The sequence below is a fragment of the Azolla caroliniana genome, unplaced genomic scaffold (genome assembly GCF_043228905.1).
Source record: "Azolla caroliniana isolate FFs.n. ecotype wild unplaced genomic scaffold, voAzoCaro1.0.p SCAF_5, whole genome shotgun sequence".
In the NCBI taxonomy this organism is placed as follows: domain Eukaryota; kingdom Viridiplantae; phylum Streptophyta; class Polypodiopsida; order Salviniales; family Salviniaceae; genus Azolla; species Azolla caroliniana.
Genome location: NW_028230440.1, coordinates 17,290,064 through 17,310,856, shown reverse-complemented (window position 1 = coordinate 17,310,856; position 20,793 = coordinate 17,290,064). Strand labels below are relative to the sequence as shown.

At 40.9% G+C, this 20,793-nt stretch overlaps 1 protein-coding gene across 1 annotated transcript; it reads right to left on the bottom strand.

The window, feature by feature from the left end:
• Positions 1-260: 260 nt before the first annotated feature.
• On the bottom strand, positions 261-4,944 carry LOC147864253 (uncharacterized). Its single transcript, XM_087320026.1, has 2 exons — positions 3,918-4,944; positions 261-791 (listed from the first exon to the last, which is right to left on the bottom strand). The coding sequence occupies exon 1, from the start codon at positions 4,816-4,818 to the stop codon at positions 3,934-3,936; it is 885 nt and encodes a 294-aa protein (XP_087176152.1). The 5' UTR covers positions 4,819-4,944; the 3' UTR covers positions 261-791; positions 3,918-3,933.
• Positions 4,945-20,793: the final 15,849 nt, after the last annotated feature.

The window sequence follows — 20,793 nt, the reverse complement described above, 5'->3', positions numbered from 1 at the left end:
CATTCTCCATGTTGATTGTCTCATCAGGTTTGGGTTAAGGATTATAAGTACAGAATACAATAATGAGGTTTAGCATATTTAGAGTATAAGGAATTAGGGAATTTTGAGTACGTAGATGACCAAATAAATAGGTAATACCACCAATACAAATGTAACATATGCATATGCCATGTGTAATTCACAAAACCACAAAAGCAGAAGATATATGTTTTCGTCATCGTCAGAACTCTGATTTTGATATTACCAAAGACGAATTTCACTAACAAAACTGGACTTGAACATCAGATTCATTTTGCAATAGTGTTTGTAAGTTCAAAGCAATCGCAAACTTGATTTAACAATATGATACCTTGCAGACCCTTACAAGATTTAAGACATATTTGACATTATCAGATATGAGGAGCCATTCGACACAATATCAAACATGGGAACCCCTCTCAAATGTATTTAACAATGATGTGGAGCTTCCCAGCCATTCCCTAAAAGGGGTGGCAATCAAATAAGCTAGCGATACTTTCGTTTTTTTTGAGGATTCTTGATCATGTTGGGCCTTTTCCGGAAAGTTTATTATTATTTCAACCCCATATTGAAAAACAAAAGCAATAAATAAAATCTTTCCTTCATGACATCTTGCCCAGGAAATTTGCATTTCCACAAGGACACAAAATAATTGTCGAGAATCATAGGAGCAATTTAAGTCCAAGATTTTATGATCACTGATCCCATCCATCCTGGAATGACAGTCTGTGAGTGCTCAAATTCTTTCACTGTTCTCTTGATAAGTAGACATCCTAAACAAAACATGAAATTTTAAAACAATTGTTTTTAGTGCCTTGTAAAGTTACCAAGCATAAAGAAAAATAAAATAATTTTAAAGGATGGGTTCACATTACAATTGGACATGATAATTTAGGCTTGTTTGGGCTGGTTGTACAGTAAAAAAGATTTTGTACTATCAGCTCAAATATTTTCGCACAGAAATGTTCCAAAAAGTTCCAGGGTCCTTCACATAGTTTTATTCACATTTTGAAACAGGGACCAGGTCACTGGGGAGGAACGTGAAGAAAAGCAGTCACTTTTAGGGTTCCATAGCATTGGAACACGTTGAGAAGCGTATCCAGAAGTTGCAAATAGACATTTCTTACTAGTTGTTGAAATCAGGTGATACATAATCACATCACTTATCAATACATAAACTATAGTTTGTGAGAATCATGTGATACATCATCACACCACTTCTCAATGCACAAACTATAGTTACTAGCCCAGTGCAAACTGGGTGAATGGTTGGAACATTTGAAATAAGGCCCCTCGTCAGAGTTCCGAGGCCGTTGATATCCACTATTAGCTTATAACACTGGAAGTCATAAAAAACAATACGAGTTCCTCTCAATCAAATCAACTTGACATTGAAAGCGGTACTACAAAACACCACTTTCTTGATGCTTCCGTGTCCGTGCCTTAAGTATTCAGGTATTGGCTTGGCTTGGGTTCATGTTATGAGAATATATGTAAAACTGCATCCTTAGTGGTTCTTAAGGCTACATCATGATGAACTCTTCAAACCCAAAATTACTAATAATCTGCCTACTACCACTTTGTGTGATCGTATCCATCCTAGTATAAATAATCTGCCATATGTGTTGTTGTCTACAGAATGATTAACTCTTCAAACTCTAAATTACTAATAAGTTGCGCGTGTCCGTCCTAGTATATAAATAAAGCTTCAGGCCAACAAGGTTCATTCTGGAAAAGTCAAAAGCGAGGTTTCAGAGAATCCTATCTTCACATTGTGGGAATGCCAAACTCAATCTTCCCCACTCTAAATTGTAAGCCCCTCTAAATAATAATAAGCATTCTGAAATGAGAATTTTCTAATTGGAGCAATATTGGCAGGCCCCTCAATCTTCCCCCTCAAGATTCTTCATTTCTGGTTAAATTTCGAGATTTGAAAGGATCAAATTCCTACACAGAAGAGGAGTCACATATGTATCCAAGACATCTGATGTGAACAGAGAGTGGTTAATGTACTGAACATGTAAAGCTATCCTCGCATGATATCAGAAACTCCCATCTACATGCAATCCTGAGTAATCCCAAAAATAGACAATGAAATGGATGTTCTCAAGGCTGTTCTGGAACCTTCACAAAATCAGCATCAATCTTATAATTGGAGACAAGGATCAGAAGCTAGAACGCGGTATATCTAAGCTTCATAATGATGAAGATCTCAACAAGGACATTCTTCACGAAAGATAAGAGAGATTCGCGAGGGTAACAATGAGAAGATTTTGGACCCAAATTCCCAAACAATCTTCTCATGTATGCAAACCATGTATCAGAAGCTAGAACACGTATATCTAAGCTTCATAATGATGAAAATCTCACCAAGGACATTCTTCACAAAAGATAACAGAGATTCACAAGGGTAACAATGTGAAGATTTTGGACCCAAAGTCCCAAACAATCTTCTCACATATGCAAACCATGTCTGCAATGTTATAAAGTTTCCACGCCTATTACCAAATCAATCTACTAATATGAAAGAGATACTTCCTTCAGCATTATAGATGAGCACACAAAATGGAACATCCACATAAAATGAGGATAATCCTAGGAGTAGGCTTTAGTCTCATTGCCAGGTTCAATTCTTGAATAATATTCATAATATGTAATTCTTTACATTTTGCCTTCATAATATTTAAAATGCTCTCTCTCTAATTCATGGATCATAAAGGTGAGATCTTGATTCAGTCACGATAATGATTAGGTGATCTAGATTGCATTATATAGGTATAAACTGCATAGGATATTTATATCTTAATTATGAATGCATTTCTCTTATTTTTTAAGCCACCAAATATTTCTTATCATATGCACACAATGTAAGCGAAATTTGGATATATGAACCACAAACCACCATACAAAATCATATGATCACTAAGAATACGATGCAGTTGCCACGCTTGGCAAATAATGTATCAAAATGTCATGTCAGAAGCCCAAAGGGATGCAAAGAGAAGAATTATCACTGCAAGACACCTTTCAACTGACAGACATGATTAGTAATACCATGTTGACCATAAAACATGGAGGGCACTGTGAGTCCTAAAATGACACCACAAAATCCAATACCATGGATTCTCTCCCCAAATATTTCCTTTTACATGCTTGAATAATCAAAAGTATAGGGTAGGGGGATAGAACAAACTTAGATCTAGCATTTTCTTTGTTCATGAAAGCTCTAGAGGATAACATATATGTAATCTACACTCATTCCACTTTCGATTGAAAGATAAAAGATACAAATGTCTATAGATTCAATAAATGGTGTGTGTTGGGGTCATACGTTTGTGTTCCCAGGCCATAGTTTTGATCATATTTCGTGAATATATGCACGATACTTGAGAAATATGCATATATATGTATCCTCATACATGACGTCCAGATCGAATCAAAGGTTGTTCATATCAAAAAAGTTTTCAATTTTTAATCTGTAATGAAGACAGAGGCACGCAATTAGATGGTCGGTCTTACTAGACTAGTTTGAAAGATCGACGACAATTACGTTTGATCTTTTCAGAATAAAAACATCTTGCAACCAGAAAAAATTCCTATTCAGCTATAGCCTATGCTATATTAGTAATGTCCAAAACAAACTGAAAACTAAGGTGGTTCAATCAGACTATGTCAGAACACCAATTATCAGACCATTTAAGTGTTTGATAACACTAGCTTATATGTAACCAGAGATTAATGGTCTAATCCATTAACTTTATACTGTTATTCATTATATGAGAAGTCCTGTATATCTCAATCTTTCTTTTGATCATATAAAAACTTTGGAATATCTTAAATAGTCTTCTATTATCATATATGAAAGTTTGTATAACTTACATATACGAAATTGTGTGTACCTCAGCAATAGGATCTTCAGCTTGCGTTTGACTTGCGATAGAGAAAGACTCCAAGTAAAGCAGCGGCAATAGCAACAGACAATATAATATGAGACCTCTGATACAGATGCTTATCTTGATTCCACTGAGAGATCTTCTCACCGAAAACAGAAGATACTTTGCTTTTGGTAAATTTAGTCACCTGAAAAGAGCATTCTTTCATACTTCCCTCTCCATCTTCTTCTTCTTCTTCTTCATCTTCATCATCATCATCATCATCATCTTCTTCTTCTTCATCATCATCATCCAACCCTTTCTCTGCACCAAATTCCTCCGATTCTCTCTGCTTTCTCACTGAATTAGAATCTCGCAGCGAAGAAGTCTTCTTTTCTTCTTTTTCTGTAATAATAATAGAATTGGGTTCTGCAAGGAAGCTCTGATCCATGACTAGAAAAGGTTCGTTCTGATGACGATGTCTCTGAAGACCTAGATTTGAATCCAGCACAACAAACGGATCTTCTCTTCCATAATAATCTTCTTGCAGAGGAGCCCCGGCTATTCTGAATTGAGGTTCCCATCCTTCTGTAAAAGGTTCAAGAACAGATGCACTGGCACTAGTACTACTATTATACATAGCAGAGATCTGACTCATATCCGCAGGAATATAGCTTCTTCCATAGACACCTGAAAAGCTTAAGAAAGATGGATTCATTTCATCGACAGAATTGCCTGAATCTCTTGAAGTGGGCCCTGAAGATCCATCTCCATTATCTCCATCTTCTCGCCCCAATCCCAACCCTAACCCAAGCCCTAATATGTGGCTCTGAGTCAACAGAGTGGATGCGGAGAGAAGCTCCCAATCTTGTCGATGAAGAATCGGGTCTCTGTGGTTGTGATGGGAGGAGGAAGGAGACCCATCCATAGCCCTACTCTTGGAATGAAGTATGTACAGGTAGATTGGCTATGGTATTACGGTTTCTGCTTCCCTTGTGATTGCTATGGCGTTTTGATTTCTTCTTCATTCACAAGGACAGAGACTTACCTCTCTGGCTCTGTCTCTGTGTGTGGAGGGGGAGTGTTCACACCATTGATGGGAGAGAGAGAGAGAGAGAGAGAGAGTAGGGTAGGGTGGAATTAGGGTATATGTATGCATGTGGGTAGGATTAGGGTATATGTATGTATGTGTGTGGGTAGGATTAGGGTATATGTATATGTATGTGGGTGGGTAGAATTAGGGTATAAACAATGTATATATATGTATGTGGCTAGGATTAGGGTATATGTATGTATGTATGTATGTATGTATGTATGTGGGTAGGATTAGGGTATATATATGTATGTATGTATGTATGTATGTATGTATGTGGGTAGGATTAGGGTATATGTATATGTATGTATGTGGGTGGGTGCGGGGTCCCCACCATCCATGTTCAAGCACGCGCACGTGCATTATTGTCATCCTCCTCTGAGACTCCCGCCCCTCCTCGTGCGTGCCTTCGTGTCTTCTCTCGCGAGCCAATGAACTGTCCGAGCAGTAACCACAATTCTAACTAATAGAATTGCCGCTAGTTGTCATCATATTACTTAATCTTGCTAGAGATTCCTTTGAAGTACTTACGTGTTATTAGCCAATGCCACTAGGTTCTAGCACCCTCTTTCTTCTTCATAGGGACTAGCATCCCTCGTGTTCACACCATATTGCCATGTTATAAGGCAATGTGCCTTGTGTCCTCTTGTTATCTATTGGTTATGTATAGACAAGTCTATTCATATATTGAAAATTTTAAACCTCCCTCTAACCCCCCTTCAATATGTGAATATTTCAGATGTTGCCTTCTCAAGCTTGACTGGATTGTGTTAGAATGTTCAATAACTTGTTTGCAATATCAACAGAGAACACCTAATGTTCAACACAAGGGGGAAGAGGCTAAAAAGATTGGGTAGAAGCTCATGAAGTTGCCACTAAGAGTTTTGATAAGTGACGACCGCTTTGTCCCATGAAGATAACAAATGGTGATTGGGTGTTAGTAAATGATAACTTACACAACTATCATTGGCTATAGCTCCATATGGAAGCTTTCAAAAGATTGGTTCAGTGACTTGTCCATACATCAATCATCGTTAAAGAAGAAAGAACAAAGTAGTGGGTGACCAATTTATGAACCATTTATGAGTTAACGCTAAAGCTATCCAATGCATCAACATTCTTCAAAACAACTACTTTAATACTGCCCATAAAGGTCCCAACATTGTTTTCGCTACACGTTCCATTCTTGATTAACAAAATTTGTATGTACATTTTGGATCATAGCAACAAACTACTTCACACTTGAAAATAAGTATGCTATGTACATTTTCGAACATAGCAACAAACTATTCATCTTTGACAAAGGTATGCCTAATTGCACTACAATATTGACAAAACAAATGCAAGTTGTTGCTTATAATGACATATAATGCTGAGGTGAATGGGAAGCCCAAATACGAAGGCTCTTGTTACCTATAATTAAAAGATAAGGACTTGGCCATGTTGTAAGAGTTAACATCAAAATTAATAGGGTCAAGGGTTGAATACCCCCTAAATACGACAATGGAGAAAAGATGCGCTACAATAGTAAATGATGATAATGAAGCATGTGATGGATGCAAATACATTGACAAGCAGTTTGTCAAAACTAAGCGCCCATGCAAAGATGATGAATAGTACATCCACAAAAGTGCAAAGCCATGACACATGTTAAAAGTCACCCTCTCTCTTCATTAACTCACTAAAACGCCCACTCTCTCTCTAGAACCTTGGGGAGTGTGGAGACTCATTAGTCATGGGGAATATGGAACTCATTAGTTATGTGTCATAGAATATGATTCTAGGACACATAGTTAATGTGTAGAGAGTAGTGGTCACTTTTGACCTTTGAGTGTTCATAGATTCTCAAAGGGTGTGTTCACACACTAGACTAGGTTGAGCTTGATTCTCAACACGCCCCCTCAAGCTCAACTTTGGTCGGCTTCTTTCGGTTGATGTTCGCTTCGGTTGGTATCCATTTCGGACGGTTTCCAGTTCTCCCTTGTACTCCCCCTCAAGCTTGGCAAGTCAAGGATCATTAGTCCAAGGTCTGACATGAATTTCTGAACCTTGTCGGCTCCTAGGGCTTTGGTGAAAATGTCAGTTGTCTGAAGATTCATGTTGATGTGTTGAAGGTCGACATCTCCAGCTTGAACGCACTCTCGAATGAAGTGATAATGCACTTCAATATGCTTTGTGTGTGCGTGGAACATCGGGTTCCGAGCCAAATGAATATTGCTCATGTTGTCGCAGTAAAGGAGAGTCGGATCCTTGATGGGAACGTCCAGATCCTTCAAGATTCTCTTCAGTCAGACGACTTCACATGCAACCACAACCGCGCCCATGTATTTAGCCTCTGTGCTCGAAAGTGCAACAATTGGCTACTTCTTGCTACTCTAGGAGATGGCTCCACTTCCGAGAGAGAAGACGAATCCTAAGGTCAATCATCGGTCGGCTCTATCGCCGGCCCAATCGGCATCTATGTACCCTTCGAGTCAAATTGGCATTGGCGTCTTGTAGAGAATGTTATAATCCATTGTGCTACTCACGTATCGTAACACTTGCTTAGCACAATCTAAATGAATATCTCATGGAGTTTGTTTGAATTGAGTAACGAGACTAATCATATAGCTGAGTTCGGGACGAGTGATCGTGAAGTAGATAAGACTACCAATGAGTTGTCTATAGTGGGTCAGCTCACACTCTGTGATGCCAGAGTTGGCATCCAGTTTAAGGTTTCGATCAAGAGGGGTTGCCACAGATTTGCTCTCAATCATCCCGAACTTGTATAACAAGTTGAGGATGTAATGTCATTGGGAGATCATAATGTCAGCTGGAGTTTGAATTACCTCGACGCCAAGTAATGGAGCTCTTTCATGTCCGTCATCTCGAATTTGCTGGAGACGAGGGACTTGACCTAGTTGATGTCTATTGAGAATCAAGCTCAACTTGGTCTAGTGTGTGAACTCACCTTGAGAGTGAAGAGACACTCCAACGGTCAAGAGTCACCATTATGTCACCACTTTGTATTCTAGCATTTAGTATGAGTCATGGAATCATATTCTATGACACATAACTTATGAGCTTTCACATTCCCCATGCTCCATGAGGCTTGTAGTTAATGAAGAGAGAGGGTGACTACATAATGCACCCTCCTCCCACCTTGTATAATGTTGAGTCTTTCTCCTTTGTCAATATACTTTTAACCTTGCGTATACTCTGTGGGTCTCTCTCTCTCTCTCTCAATCTCTCTCTCACACACACACAGTTCACACCTATTCCGCTTCACAAGAATCCATCTCTTGATTCTTTACATGGTATCAGAGCGATTTGGTAGCTCGATCTAGCCCATTTGCCTCATCGTGATTGTGTGTTGTGCTCCACGTAGATGACCAAGAACCGGCTCATTGCTATCGTAGCTTTGCTACATAGCTCACATTCAAAGAGAGAAGAAGAAGAAGAAGAAGAAGAATTGACATAATGAATACTCAAATGGGGAGCGCTCTCCCTACCGAGAAGTTGGATCAAAACAACTTCGCATCTTGGGAGTACAAGATGCACCAATACCTTGTCGGACAAGGCTATTGGAGCTACATCAAAGGAGCGCATGAAGACCGACCCGCTGAAGTGGCTCCCGGATACACAACATGGGAGCAAACCGCAAGCCGTGTGATGTATTGTTTGGCGACATGTGTGCACGACCACATGCTCGGTTACATTCGAGAAGCCAAGACACCGAAGGAAGTGTGGGAAAACCTACGAAAGATTTTCGCCGCCAACACGACCGCGAGGAAGCTTCAACTTCGCCAAGAGTTGAACAACATTCAACAAAGGGATATGTCCATCACGACATACACCTTGAAGATCAAGGAGCTTTGCGACTCGCTCGGCTCAATAAGCGTAAGTATAGATGATGATGAGATGGTGCAAATATGCCTCGGCGGCCTCGCACCACGGTTCGGCGCGATGCGAACCACCGTTCTAGCACGAGAGAAATCTCCCTCCTTCTTCGAGTTCCAATCAATGCTATTGGTCGAAGAAAACCACGTGTGTACAAGGAGCAATGAGTCGGAAGACCACATGCTCTACACGCACTCTAATGGAGGAAGAGGACGCGGACGAGCGAGAGGCCGATTCGGCCAAGGACAAGGCGGACGAGGTCCGACCTACGACAACAACTCCCAAGTTCAGCCGCAAAACGGAGGCCAACGAGGAACCTTCACAAGAAGGGGTAGCTTCCACTCCGGCCCGAGCCGTCAAAACACAACCGAATGCGGATATTGCGGAAAGCTCGACCACCACGAAGAAGAGTGCCGAAAGAAGATGTGTGAATCGGCTTCCACAAGCCGACAACTCACGAATTACGCGCACAATTCCGACTACGAAGAGTATAGCGGAATGTACGGGCACAACTCCGACTACGAGGATCGTGGCGGAATGTACGCATACAACTCCGACCGTGGCGGAATGTTCATGATGAAACATAGAGCAAAGTCTATGTCGGCCTCTACCTCAACTAGTGCCCTCAATCCGGAGGATGTATGGTTTGTTGACTCCGGAGCCTCAAACCATATGACATCCCACAAAGAATGGTTTCTCGAACTTCGAGAGCCGCAACGACCCGGTTATGTCGAAACCAGAGATGACACTACACACCCGATTCGCCACATCGGCAATGTTCCGTTCGGCAAAAGAGGTAAGCAAACATACATTAAAAATGTCTTGCATGTACCCACCATCACAAAGAATTTGGTCTCAGTTGGCCAAATGGTTGAGCAAGGGATGCAAGTACGATTCGACCAAGAAGGGTGCTTCATTGAAAAAGAAGGTCGAATCATTGCACGCGGAAGAAGAGAGGGCCGGATGTTCATTCTCGATTCGCACGAGCTGAAATCCGCCATGTTCGCGAAAAGCACGAAAGCCGACTCCGACATAGAGCTATGACATAAGCGAATCGGCCACATCTATCTCAACAAACTCAAAGCAATGAAATCGAAAGGAGTCGTCATCGGACTCCCGAGATTCAAAGAGAAGGAGATTGAAGGTGTATGTGAAGCGTGCCAATTCGGCAAGCAACACCGACACCCATTTCCGAAGGAGCGGAATGTGAGCAAAGGCGTACTCGACGTAATTCATTCCGATGTATGGGGTCCGGCTCAAACGGCGACATTCGGCGGATGCCGATATTACGTGCTCTTCATCGACGACTTTTCTAGGCACACTTGGATCTACCCGATGCGGCAAAAGAGCGAAGTGTTCGGACACTTCCAAAATTTCAAGAATGAAGTCGAGAAAGCCACGGGCCGACATGTACGATGCCTTCGATCGGATGGCGGCAAGGAGTACTTCTCGGACGATTTCACGACGTATTTCCGAAAGGAAGGAATTCGGCGAGAATTCACTTGCCGACAGACTCCGCAACAAAATGGAGTAGCCGAGTGCAAAAATCGGCACATCCTCGAAGTAGCGCGGGCCATGATGAACGAGAAGCATATGCCCAAGTCATATTGGGCCGAAGCGGCAAATACAGCCATCTACCTAATGAACCGGTGCACAACATCTGGCGTGCACGAGGTCACTCCGCACAAAAGATTCTTCGGAAAGAAGCCGAACCTATCACATGTTTGGATATTCGGCTCCATTGCGTACATGCACATCCCCGACGAGAAGCGTCAAAAGCTCGACCCGAAGTCGGAGAAATGTATCCTCGTAGGATACTCACTGGAAACACGTTCGCGTTCACAAGTGGAAGGATTGCGCATTCCACTTGTAGAATCTTCTTAAAACGAAGCAATCTCTACAAAAATTGGATGCACTAGTATCACATGTTCCTCAACTTGATGAGAATTTGCAAATATAAAAATACATGATAGATCTACGAGTGGAGATCATTAGAAATCATGCAAGTTTAGACATGTTGATAAGTTAATGTAGGCATAATAAAGTTCAACTATGGCTCAATATGTCACTACTGTGCGACAAGGGAAACACTAACTTAAAGACTTATATTAATTAGGTAAGTTTTACAAAAATATCAGGTGTAGTTGTATCCATACTAATAAAATGAGATATAATTTATACTTTGACCCATACGTGCATGTATGTAATTGTGGAAAATGTAGGATAGTGCACATTAGGATAAGTGATTGGAATAACTAACTTATTAAAGTATTCAATACTTGTATTTAAAGTTGATCTAATCTATTCCTCAGTTTGTTCATATGGGATCAAACCATATGTTTATAATTGTGGACAATGTAAGGCAGTGAACTTTAGGATAATGTCGTGGAAATAACAAACCTATTAGGCTTTCATACCTGTATTTAAAATTGATCTACTCTATTGCTTAGGTGATTCACACAAGATCAAACTCCCAACGATAACGCAACTGGAACCATTATCAACACACTACACAATCTAAGCAGCAATGGAATAGAAACATAATAGTTTTAACAATAGAAGACAAAGATCCATAATAACAACATGGACAGTCATGGCAACAATTATAGGGCCATGTTCTGTTAAGGTTAGCTTGGACCAAAATCAGCCTCCATTTAAACTAGTTCATGTTTTTCCATAAGTTTGGTAGTCAGCTATGCACGCGGTGAAACCAATGTCATAAATCTACTAATCAAGTATATAAAAATAAAATTGAAACATATAGAAGATTATAAAGAATAGAATCCACTAGGTAAAACCCAAAATTTGTATTAATAATGTGAAATCTTAACAAATCGTCAGTGTCATATTCTTCATAGAGTCTATTACATAGTAATCAATTCATCAACGTCATTTTCTTCATCATCTTGTGTAGAACTGTCTTCGGCTATACGTGCATTGGTTTCCCCTGTTAGCCGAGCCAACGAAATATCTTCTATAAGCTCATCATCAAGCTCTATTAGCTCCCCCGGTTCGCCGGCTAACGGAGGAATAGGCTCTCGCGAAGCAGGTTGAAACCTTTCTGTATTGGCGAGGTTCTTTGCACCGACCTCCTCATCCTGGTCTGAGCACTCCCACAAAGCCTTAATCCGCATATTAGTAAATATAACTTGGTCCTCGTCCTTCTCCAATGCAACTGTATTTCTAAACAGCTTCAATGCACATGCAGACGTAGTTCCTGTGATGTAAGTAACAATAAGATTTAGTTGTCAAACGAAAAAAAAGGGATTGGTTATCTCAAGATCGTTACCCTGGTTCGAGGAATACCTGTGCCAGAAAAGAGATCTAATATCCAGTCTCCTTCGACAGAAAACATCTTGATCAAGCGCATCATAAGTCGTTGAGGTTTTTGGTATGGGTTGACAAGTCCTCGTTCTGTCGTGGTGACATGTCGCAATTTCCGTGTCACTGCTGGATATACCAACAGATTTGAACCTCCCACTTCATTAGAATGCTCTTTGATTCTCTATTTCTTAATTTCATCGAAGTAGCCAACCGTTATGTATTCAATGGCATTAACGAACCGAAAAGTTGGCCCTCTATTTACATTGGTCTTGATCCTATAAAAAATAATTCATCGAGTTAAGAATAGATTCAACAACCTTAAGAAATGCAATATAGTGAAAGACACCTATAAATAATCCTTACCATGCAAGGTTCTCGATGCCATGGCAACGAGATCTCAAAGCTTGAGCTACCGAGTACCCTTGGTCCATACTATGAAAGACAACTATTCGCCACAAGGATGCGGTCGTTAGCTCAGCGAAATCCTTGACCATCTTCTCCAATTGTTTAAACCTAAACGGTTCATCGTCGTATGATGACCCAGCCATTCGAAATCCGTAAGGAATATCCGCAATCATTAGCGTATATTCCTTCTTTGGCACCTTCTGGATCAAGTCGATGACATCACCGCAAACCACATTGTAGTAAAGATCTCTCGTAATATCTTTTTTGTGGCTAAATTTTTTAAAGGAGCCATCTTCCTCCATTTCGTACGCCTTGACTAAGCGACGATCCTTTTCTTTTCTGGCTCGCTCGAGATGTGCAAGGAAGGATGTAGGGAAATCGTGTATATCCTTAACTTCTCCTTGTTTCTTGCCTCGACACAGTTTCTAATAGAAGCAATAGGACATCAGGCATTATTATACAAGCTCTACATATGATGAAAGGGTAATGAAAAACCATGAATACTAACCCAATCCTTGAATGCAATAAAATACTCTGATAACGCCTTATACGAAGACGTTAGACGATAATCCTCGGTCACTTGTTCCCAAGTTATACATCCAAGTTGTTTCATCATAACTTCTTGGATCTTCATGTACACCTTATGACTGTAAAATTAGAAATCAAGATTAGAACTTTGAATTACACCAGATAGACTACAATTTCAGTATTTGAAAGACTTACTTATTGAACTCAGTGACCATTTCTTCAAGGCTTAAATCTTTCGCCACAACCCTTGACAAAACCGACACAAGAAGTTGCTCGTCCTTAATACCTTGCATCGCTCTCCATAGAGACAGCTTCATGTCGTCTACCGCTTCTTCAATTGTCAAGCCAATTTTCTTGGCGGCTTGTGACTTTAACTCTAGTTGAGGGTCAACCCTACATTTCTTTTGTCGTTGACCCTTTACCTCCTTATTCTCCCACATTGAGAAGATTTGATCTTGTAGGTCCCATACTTCTCCATCTCTAAACGCCAATTGAAACCAAGACTCATACTTTCGAAGACCATCGGACCTAACATTATCATCTACCACAATGCCAACTTCATGCAGACATTGACGAGTGCTACAACCCCTCAACTCGAAAATCTCGGGTAAGTCGAGACGTCGTCTTTGACGAGTCCGCATCTTGGTACGCACCAAAGACAACTTCGACTCCGACTCCGACTCCGCTCGACCCGGAATCTGCTGAACAAGAGATCGAGGATGAAGATCGCCCTAAGCACATGATTGAAGAAAGTCCGATCACGACCCGACTGAGCGGACCACAAGAGCCTTTGAGCGATCAAAGCACATCACGGCTTAGCCCGAAGATGGACAAAGGCAAGGCGAAAATGGCGGAATATGAAGACGATCGCTTCGACAGTGAGTTCGGCGGTTTCGAGGTACCAATCGGAGCCAAGAAAGCCCTCATCTCTGCAAATGAAAAGCTCCGCCGATCCACTCCTGAAAAGAACCCCATAAGTCGATTCGGCTACAACGATTATATGGCGTACCATTACGCCTTTATGATGAAGGTAGCGACAGTACGGGAGCCGGAAACCTTTTCAGAAGCCGCGAAGGACCCGCGATGGATCGAAGCAATGAATGAGGAGATGCAGGCACTACGGAAGAACGAGACGTGGGATCTCATTCCCACCTCATCACACAAAAAGGCGATTGGATGCAGATGGATCTACAAGGTGAAGTATAACGTTGATGGCTCCATAAACCGCTACAAAGCTCGACTCGTAGCGAAAGGATACGCTCAGACACATGGCTTCGACTACGAAGAGACCTTTGCCCCGGTGGCAAAGATGACGACGGTGTGGACCGTAATTGCGATAGCCGCGGCGAAAGGGTGGCACCTCCATCAAATAGACGTCAAGAACGCCTTTCTACAAAAGCCGTATGCCGACTCAAGAAGCCACTCTACAGCCTCAAGCAAGCACCGCGTGCTTGGCATTCGAAGATAATGCAATATCTTCATCAAATCGGCTTCCGTATGTCAAAATCGGACAACTCCCTCTACATACGAAGCAATTCCGCAAGTCCGATTGTCATCATCTTATATGTGGATGACCTAGTCATTGGAGGTGAGCATCTCGTCGAAATCAATAAGGTCAAATCCCTCCTTTCTGACAAGTTCGAGATGACGGACATGAAGGAGCTCTACTACTTCCTCGGCATCGAGGTAATTCGGACTCCGGCCGGAATCATGATCTCTCAACGGCACTACATCCTCAACTTGTTATACAAGTTCGGGATGGCTGAGTGCAAATCCGTGGCAACCCCGCTCGATCGTAATCTCAAACTAGATGCGAACTCCGGCACCAAAGCGTGTGAGCCGACTCAGTATCGGCAACTCATCGGGAGTCTCATCTACCTCACGATCACACGACCCGATCTTAGTTATCCGGTCGGTCTCCTTAGCCAATTCATGCAAACACCGCGTGATACTCACTTGGATTGCGCTAAGCGAGTTCTACGGTACGTGAGCAGCACAATGGATTGCGGCATCCTCTACAAGACCGCGATGCCACTACGACTCGAGGGGTACACAGACGCCGATTGGGCCGGCTACAAAGCTGATAGAAGATCAACCTCCGGATTTGTTTTCTCCCTCGGCAGCGGAGCAATATCCTGGAGTAGCCCTACCATCGCTCTTTCGAGTACGGAGGCGGAATACAGGGGCGTAGCCGTAGCTGCGTGTGAAGCCGTATGGCTCAAGAGGATTTTGAAGGATCTGGGCATACCCATAAAGGATCCGACTTCCCTTTACTGCGACAACATTAGCAATATCTATCTAGCTCGGAACCCGGTGTTCCACGCACGGACAAAGCACATTGAAGTGCACTATCACTTCATCCGAGAGCGCGTTCTAGCTGGCGATGTCGACCTACAACACATTAGCACCAATCTTCAAACGACCGACATCTTCACTAAAGCCTTAGGAGCCGACAAGCTATGGCAATTCATGGCCGATCTCGGATTGACGATCCCTGACCTGCCAAGCTTGAGGGGGAGTACTGAAGACACTACGCAATAACGCGTGGATTCCACAACCATGCAACGAAGCAGCAAAGAGCCGATCTACTGCGCAAAGCCGCGAAGAAAGACCCAAGCCGAAGCACAGACTTCGCACAACCCAAGCTGGAGCACGGATTCCGCAACTCCGCATAAAGCGAGCCAACGCTGTCGTAGTGTATTTCGTACACTACGTGAAAAAGTAAAAATAATATAACCGATTTAATTACATATAAATAAAAAAAATAAGAATATCAAAATATTTATCACGTGCATAGGGCAGGATTCAAACCCTATACCTCCACGTAGCCAAACCTCAACTTTACCATTATGCTATCTTATCTTTAGTGTTCTACAAATAGATTTAATAACTATAAGTGCTTTATTTGCGCTTACCTTTATTAAAAGGTAAATCATGCATTTTTAGAGTGCGTGAATATTTTATAGAAAAACGCAAGCAACTAAAAAGTGACTCATGCACATCTAGCGTGCATGAGCACTATATTTAGCAAATAAAAGCAAGGATTAGAAAAGCATCACATGCACATTTAGTGTGCATGAACATATTAGAAAAAAAGCATGTAGTTATGCTTAGTCTCTCCCATCACTACATAAGGATGGGGAGCACAATGTAATAGGTGTGTGAAATATTTGGAAATTGGATATATTTCCGAAAATACCAACCGATTAATATAATCGTGGGATTCACGAAAATAATATAATCTATACTTGTGGGATTCACAAGTTTCTTATATCTTTCTTTCAATCTAAATACATATTCTTATCTAAATATTGATTAATCGAATACAATACACTCGTGGGATTCACGAAATTTCTATCTCTCTTTCTAATAATCTATTCATTACTAGCCTCATCTCATATTCTTCTTTCTCCTAGTCCAAAACCCTAGTGGTTCCCACCCGACTCACGCAAACGATCCGGAGCCGAAAGGCACGACAACGCGAGTCGACGCGGACTCCGGAACGTGAGTTGAAGCGGATTTCGGATATCGTATGAAACCAACCCGACTTGAGCTTGAGGGGGCGTGTTGAGAATCAAGCTCAACTTGGTCTAGTGTGTGAACTCACCTTGAGAGTGAAGAGACACTCCAACGGTCAAGAGTCACCATTATGTCACCACTTTGTATTCTAGCATTTAGTATGAGTCATGGAATCATATTCTATGGCACATAACTTATGAGCTTTCACATTCCCCATGCTCCATGAGGCTTGTAGTTAATGAAGAGAGAGGGTGACTACATAATGCACCCTCCTCCCACCTTGTATAATGTTGAGTCTTTCTCCTTTGTCAATATACTTTTAACCTTGCGTATACTCTGTGGTTCTCTCTCTCTCTCTCTCAATCTCACACACACACACACAGTTCACACCTATTCAGCTTCACAAGAATCCATCTCTTGATTCTTTACAATGTCAACTAGATGTTCACCTCCAATGACACTAGATCATCCACGTATAGGATGATAACAATTAGACTTCCGGAATCGCTTCTTACATAGTGAAAGTTGTCCGATTTGATGAAGATACTGAGCGATCTTCGAATGCCAAGCACGCGGTGCTTGCTTGAGTTCGTACAACGGCTTCTTGAGATGGCATACTACTTTTGGATGGTTGCTGGATTCGAAGCCGGGTGGTTGTACCATGTACACCTCTTCTAATTCTTCTTGAAGAAAAGCGTTCTTGACGTCCATCTAATGGAGATGTCACCCTTTCGCCCCTACAAGTGCAATCACAGTCCGCATAGTTGTCATCTTTGCCATCGGGGCAAAGGTTTCTTCATAGTCAACTTCGTGTGTCTCTGCGTAACCTTTTGCTACAAGTCAAGCTTTGTAGCGGTTGACGGACCCGTTTGTTACAACATAGTGACATGAAATACATAGTTGGTGAGGATTGAACCTACATCTCACATCAACAAGATATCATCCTCAACAATTTTGATATGAGCATGCATTTGTATATAATAATTTAGCATTCTATAGTCTAGCATATAGTACATTTCAGAATCAGAATATTCTAGTCGTTTGTATAATCTAGAAATTTATTGTGCGGTATATTCTAAACGGGTATATCTAGAGATATTTCTCGAGTATATTCTAGAGATACTCAATCTTGGAACATGTATAAATACTTGTAACCTCCATGGTCCCTTTCAAGGGATTCAACACCAATCATTAACACATCAATCTAGTATTCTCGTTTCACTCCATCTTGTCACCTTCTTCATCTCTATTTTCATGCTCTTATGTCATTCCCATCTTATGTCGATGATACAGGTGCGACATTGATTAACTATATGCTAAAAAATGTCCATGAAGCATGTGAGAAATTAGAGGCAACAAAGATTGATTTAGAGAAAGCAACATTGGCTGTTGCGATGGAGAGCAAAGTCACTTTGGTAGTGACAACAATCAAAAACAAGATTCAGGCAACAATTGTTTTGTTAGTATGTAACATGTTATAAAACTTGTACATGAAAATGTGCTTAGTGAGGCATTATCTGGAATAGGTTGCTCAACATGAGCTCGAAATTGAGGGGCCGCTGGATCCCCAACGGAAAATACAATTGTAGATAGAGATCCAGGTTCTTTCAATGAACCTGGACCTTCTAGGTGTAAATACTATCGTTGCTTACAATTTGGAGAACCTCCAAGTAAGTTAATGATTCTTGTTTCTTGTTGCTCTATCTTCCTCATTAAGGAATGATAAATCGGTAATTTCTTGGCAACGTTCTAGGAACAATACTCCCATCAAGAACAGGTAGTTAGTTGCCTTAAGAAGCAGCTACATTTTGTGGAGGGGATGGTAAACAACAGGCAAGAATTGGACCTCAGCATTCTTGCTCCCTTACCAAATGAAGGAGAACCAATCAACGATATACTAACTGTTCAAGCACGTTGCATCGTTTGCAGCTTAGGCATAGAGGACAAAAATGCTACTCTGTTGGTACACCTACGAAAATGCCAACACACATACCATAGCGTTTGTTTTCAATATGCTTGTCGCATTGTTGTAGTTTGTTTAGGGGATTGCAATACAACTCTCCCAGATGAGTGGAGAAAACTGACAGGTAAAATTGTTGCTTGTCTCTATAGTGTAATATCTAATTAGTTACATCTTAGCTAATTAGCTAAGCTGTATAAAGTGTGGTAGTTATTTAGCTGTTATGGTTCAGTAGTGTAGTAACTAATTAGTTACAACCTAGGTATAATTTAGCTAATTAGCCAAGATGTAGCTAATTAGCTACTGCAAATCTATGGTCTAGCAGTTAATTCGCTATAGTGTAGCTAATTAGCTAAGTAGTATCAAAAGTGGTAGCTAATTAGCTACTGCCATAGTTAAGAAGAATAGCTAATTAGCTACATCTTAGCTAATTAGCTATTGTCAACCTATAGTCGAGCAACTAATTAGCTAAGTGGTAGCTAATTAGCTACTACCATAATTAAGTAGAATAGCTAATTAGCTACGGTCGGCCTATAGTGTAGTAGCTAATTAGTTTAGTGGTAGCTAATTAGCTACTACCATACTTAAGTAGAATAGCTAATTAGGTTCAATGTAGCTAATTAGCTAATGTCATGCTAAAGTCAACAACTATTTAGCTACTGCCAACCTATAGTGTAGTAGCTAATTAGTTAAGCGGTAGCTAATTAGCTACTACCATACTTAAGTAGAATAGCTAATTAGCTTCGATGTAGCTAATTAGCTACTGCCATGCTAAAGTCAACAGTTAATTAGCTATTGCCAACCTATAGTGTAGTAGCTAATTAGCTACTATGATACTTAAGTAGAATAGCTAATTAGTTACATCTTAGCTAATTAGCTAAGCTGTATAAAGTGTGGTAGCTATTTAGCTATTATGGTTCAGTTGTGTAGTAGCTAATTAGCTACAACCTAGGTATTAGCTAATTAGCCAGGATGTAACTAATTAGCTACTGCAAATATATGGTTTACTGCCAACCTATAGTCTAGCAGCTAATTAGCTACTGCTAACCTACAGTCTAACAGCTAATTAGCTAAGCAATATCAAGAGTGATAGGTAATTAACTATTGCCATAGTTAAGAAGAATAACTATTTAGCTAAGATGTAGTAGTATCAAGAGTGGCTGCTAATTACCTACCATGTAGCTATTAGCTATCATGTTTAGAATTCAGTTAAGGTCATAGAAAAACACAAGAGAGGCCACTAATTAGCTGACATGTTGTTGTAGAATCTCGTGGATTAAGGAGGTTGCATGAGGTGTTTGGTGCCAATGACACCGCGACCAATGAGGAGATAACTAGCAACGTGGCTGAAAGTAAGAGTTTTGCTATCACATCTCCTTCAGATCAGCTCCACCCTATTCTTTTGGAAGATTGTACTGAATTATGCAACGTTGTGAAAAGCCATGAAAAGCGTTTTTGAACACTTGATGCAACATTTCTTTGAATCCCAAAACCTTGATTCAACCCCACCGAGCCCAACTGTTGATGGTGTCCCAAAATATCCCACTGTACTTGAAAAGCTATAGCAAGACGCGGCTGACGTGCAAGCCATTGTTGAGGCGATGGAAAGGTTGTCGAAGGAGGACACACTTGTGCAATGGGTGAAAGAAGCAAGGCTAAATGGGCAACCTGCTAGAAAAAGGCTGAAGAAGGGGCCATGATCGAGGACAAGACCAGTTACTCGATCAAGGGGCTCTTGAATTGGAGCTAATTACTACCAATTACTGATTAGTGGGATATGATTGTTAGATATTTTCCTAGAAAGTTATGAATATGGCCTATGGTCTATTTGGACAAGTAACACCTCAGATTGGTTGTTGCTTGATCCACATTATGTAATGGAACTCTATGATGGATATTAAGATAATATTATTATTTTGTTGTAGAATATTTCATGTTCATTATCATGTTGTTTTGTGAGTTTGTTAGCTACTTTGTGACTGTGAATCTGTTGCTGTTTTCTGATGTTGCAAAGTCTAAAGGGTTTGAATTTATAGCTCTGAAGGCCGATAGCATTGTGGAAACTGTTGATGTTGCTGCGTGTTTAGAGGGCCCCATCTTGAAAGTAGATGTAGCAACTAACACAAATGAGCTGGTCACACAAGTAGATCAAGCATGTTGCACAGATGATCTGATTTTCCAGGTAGATGCAACAT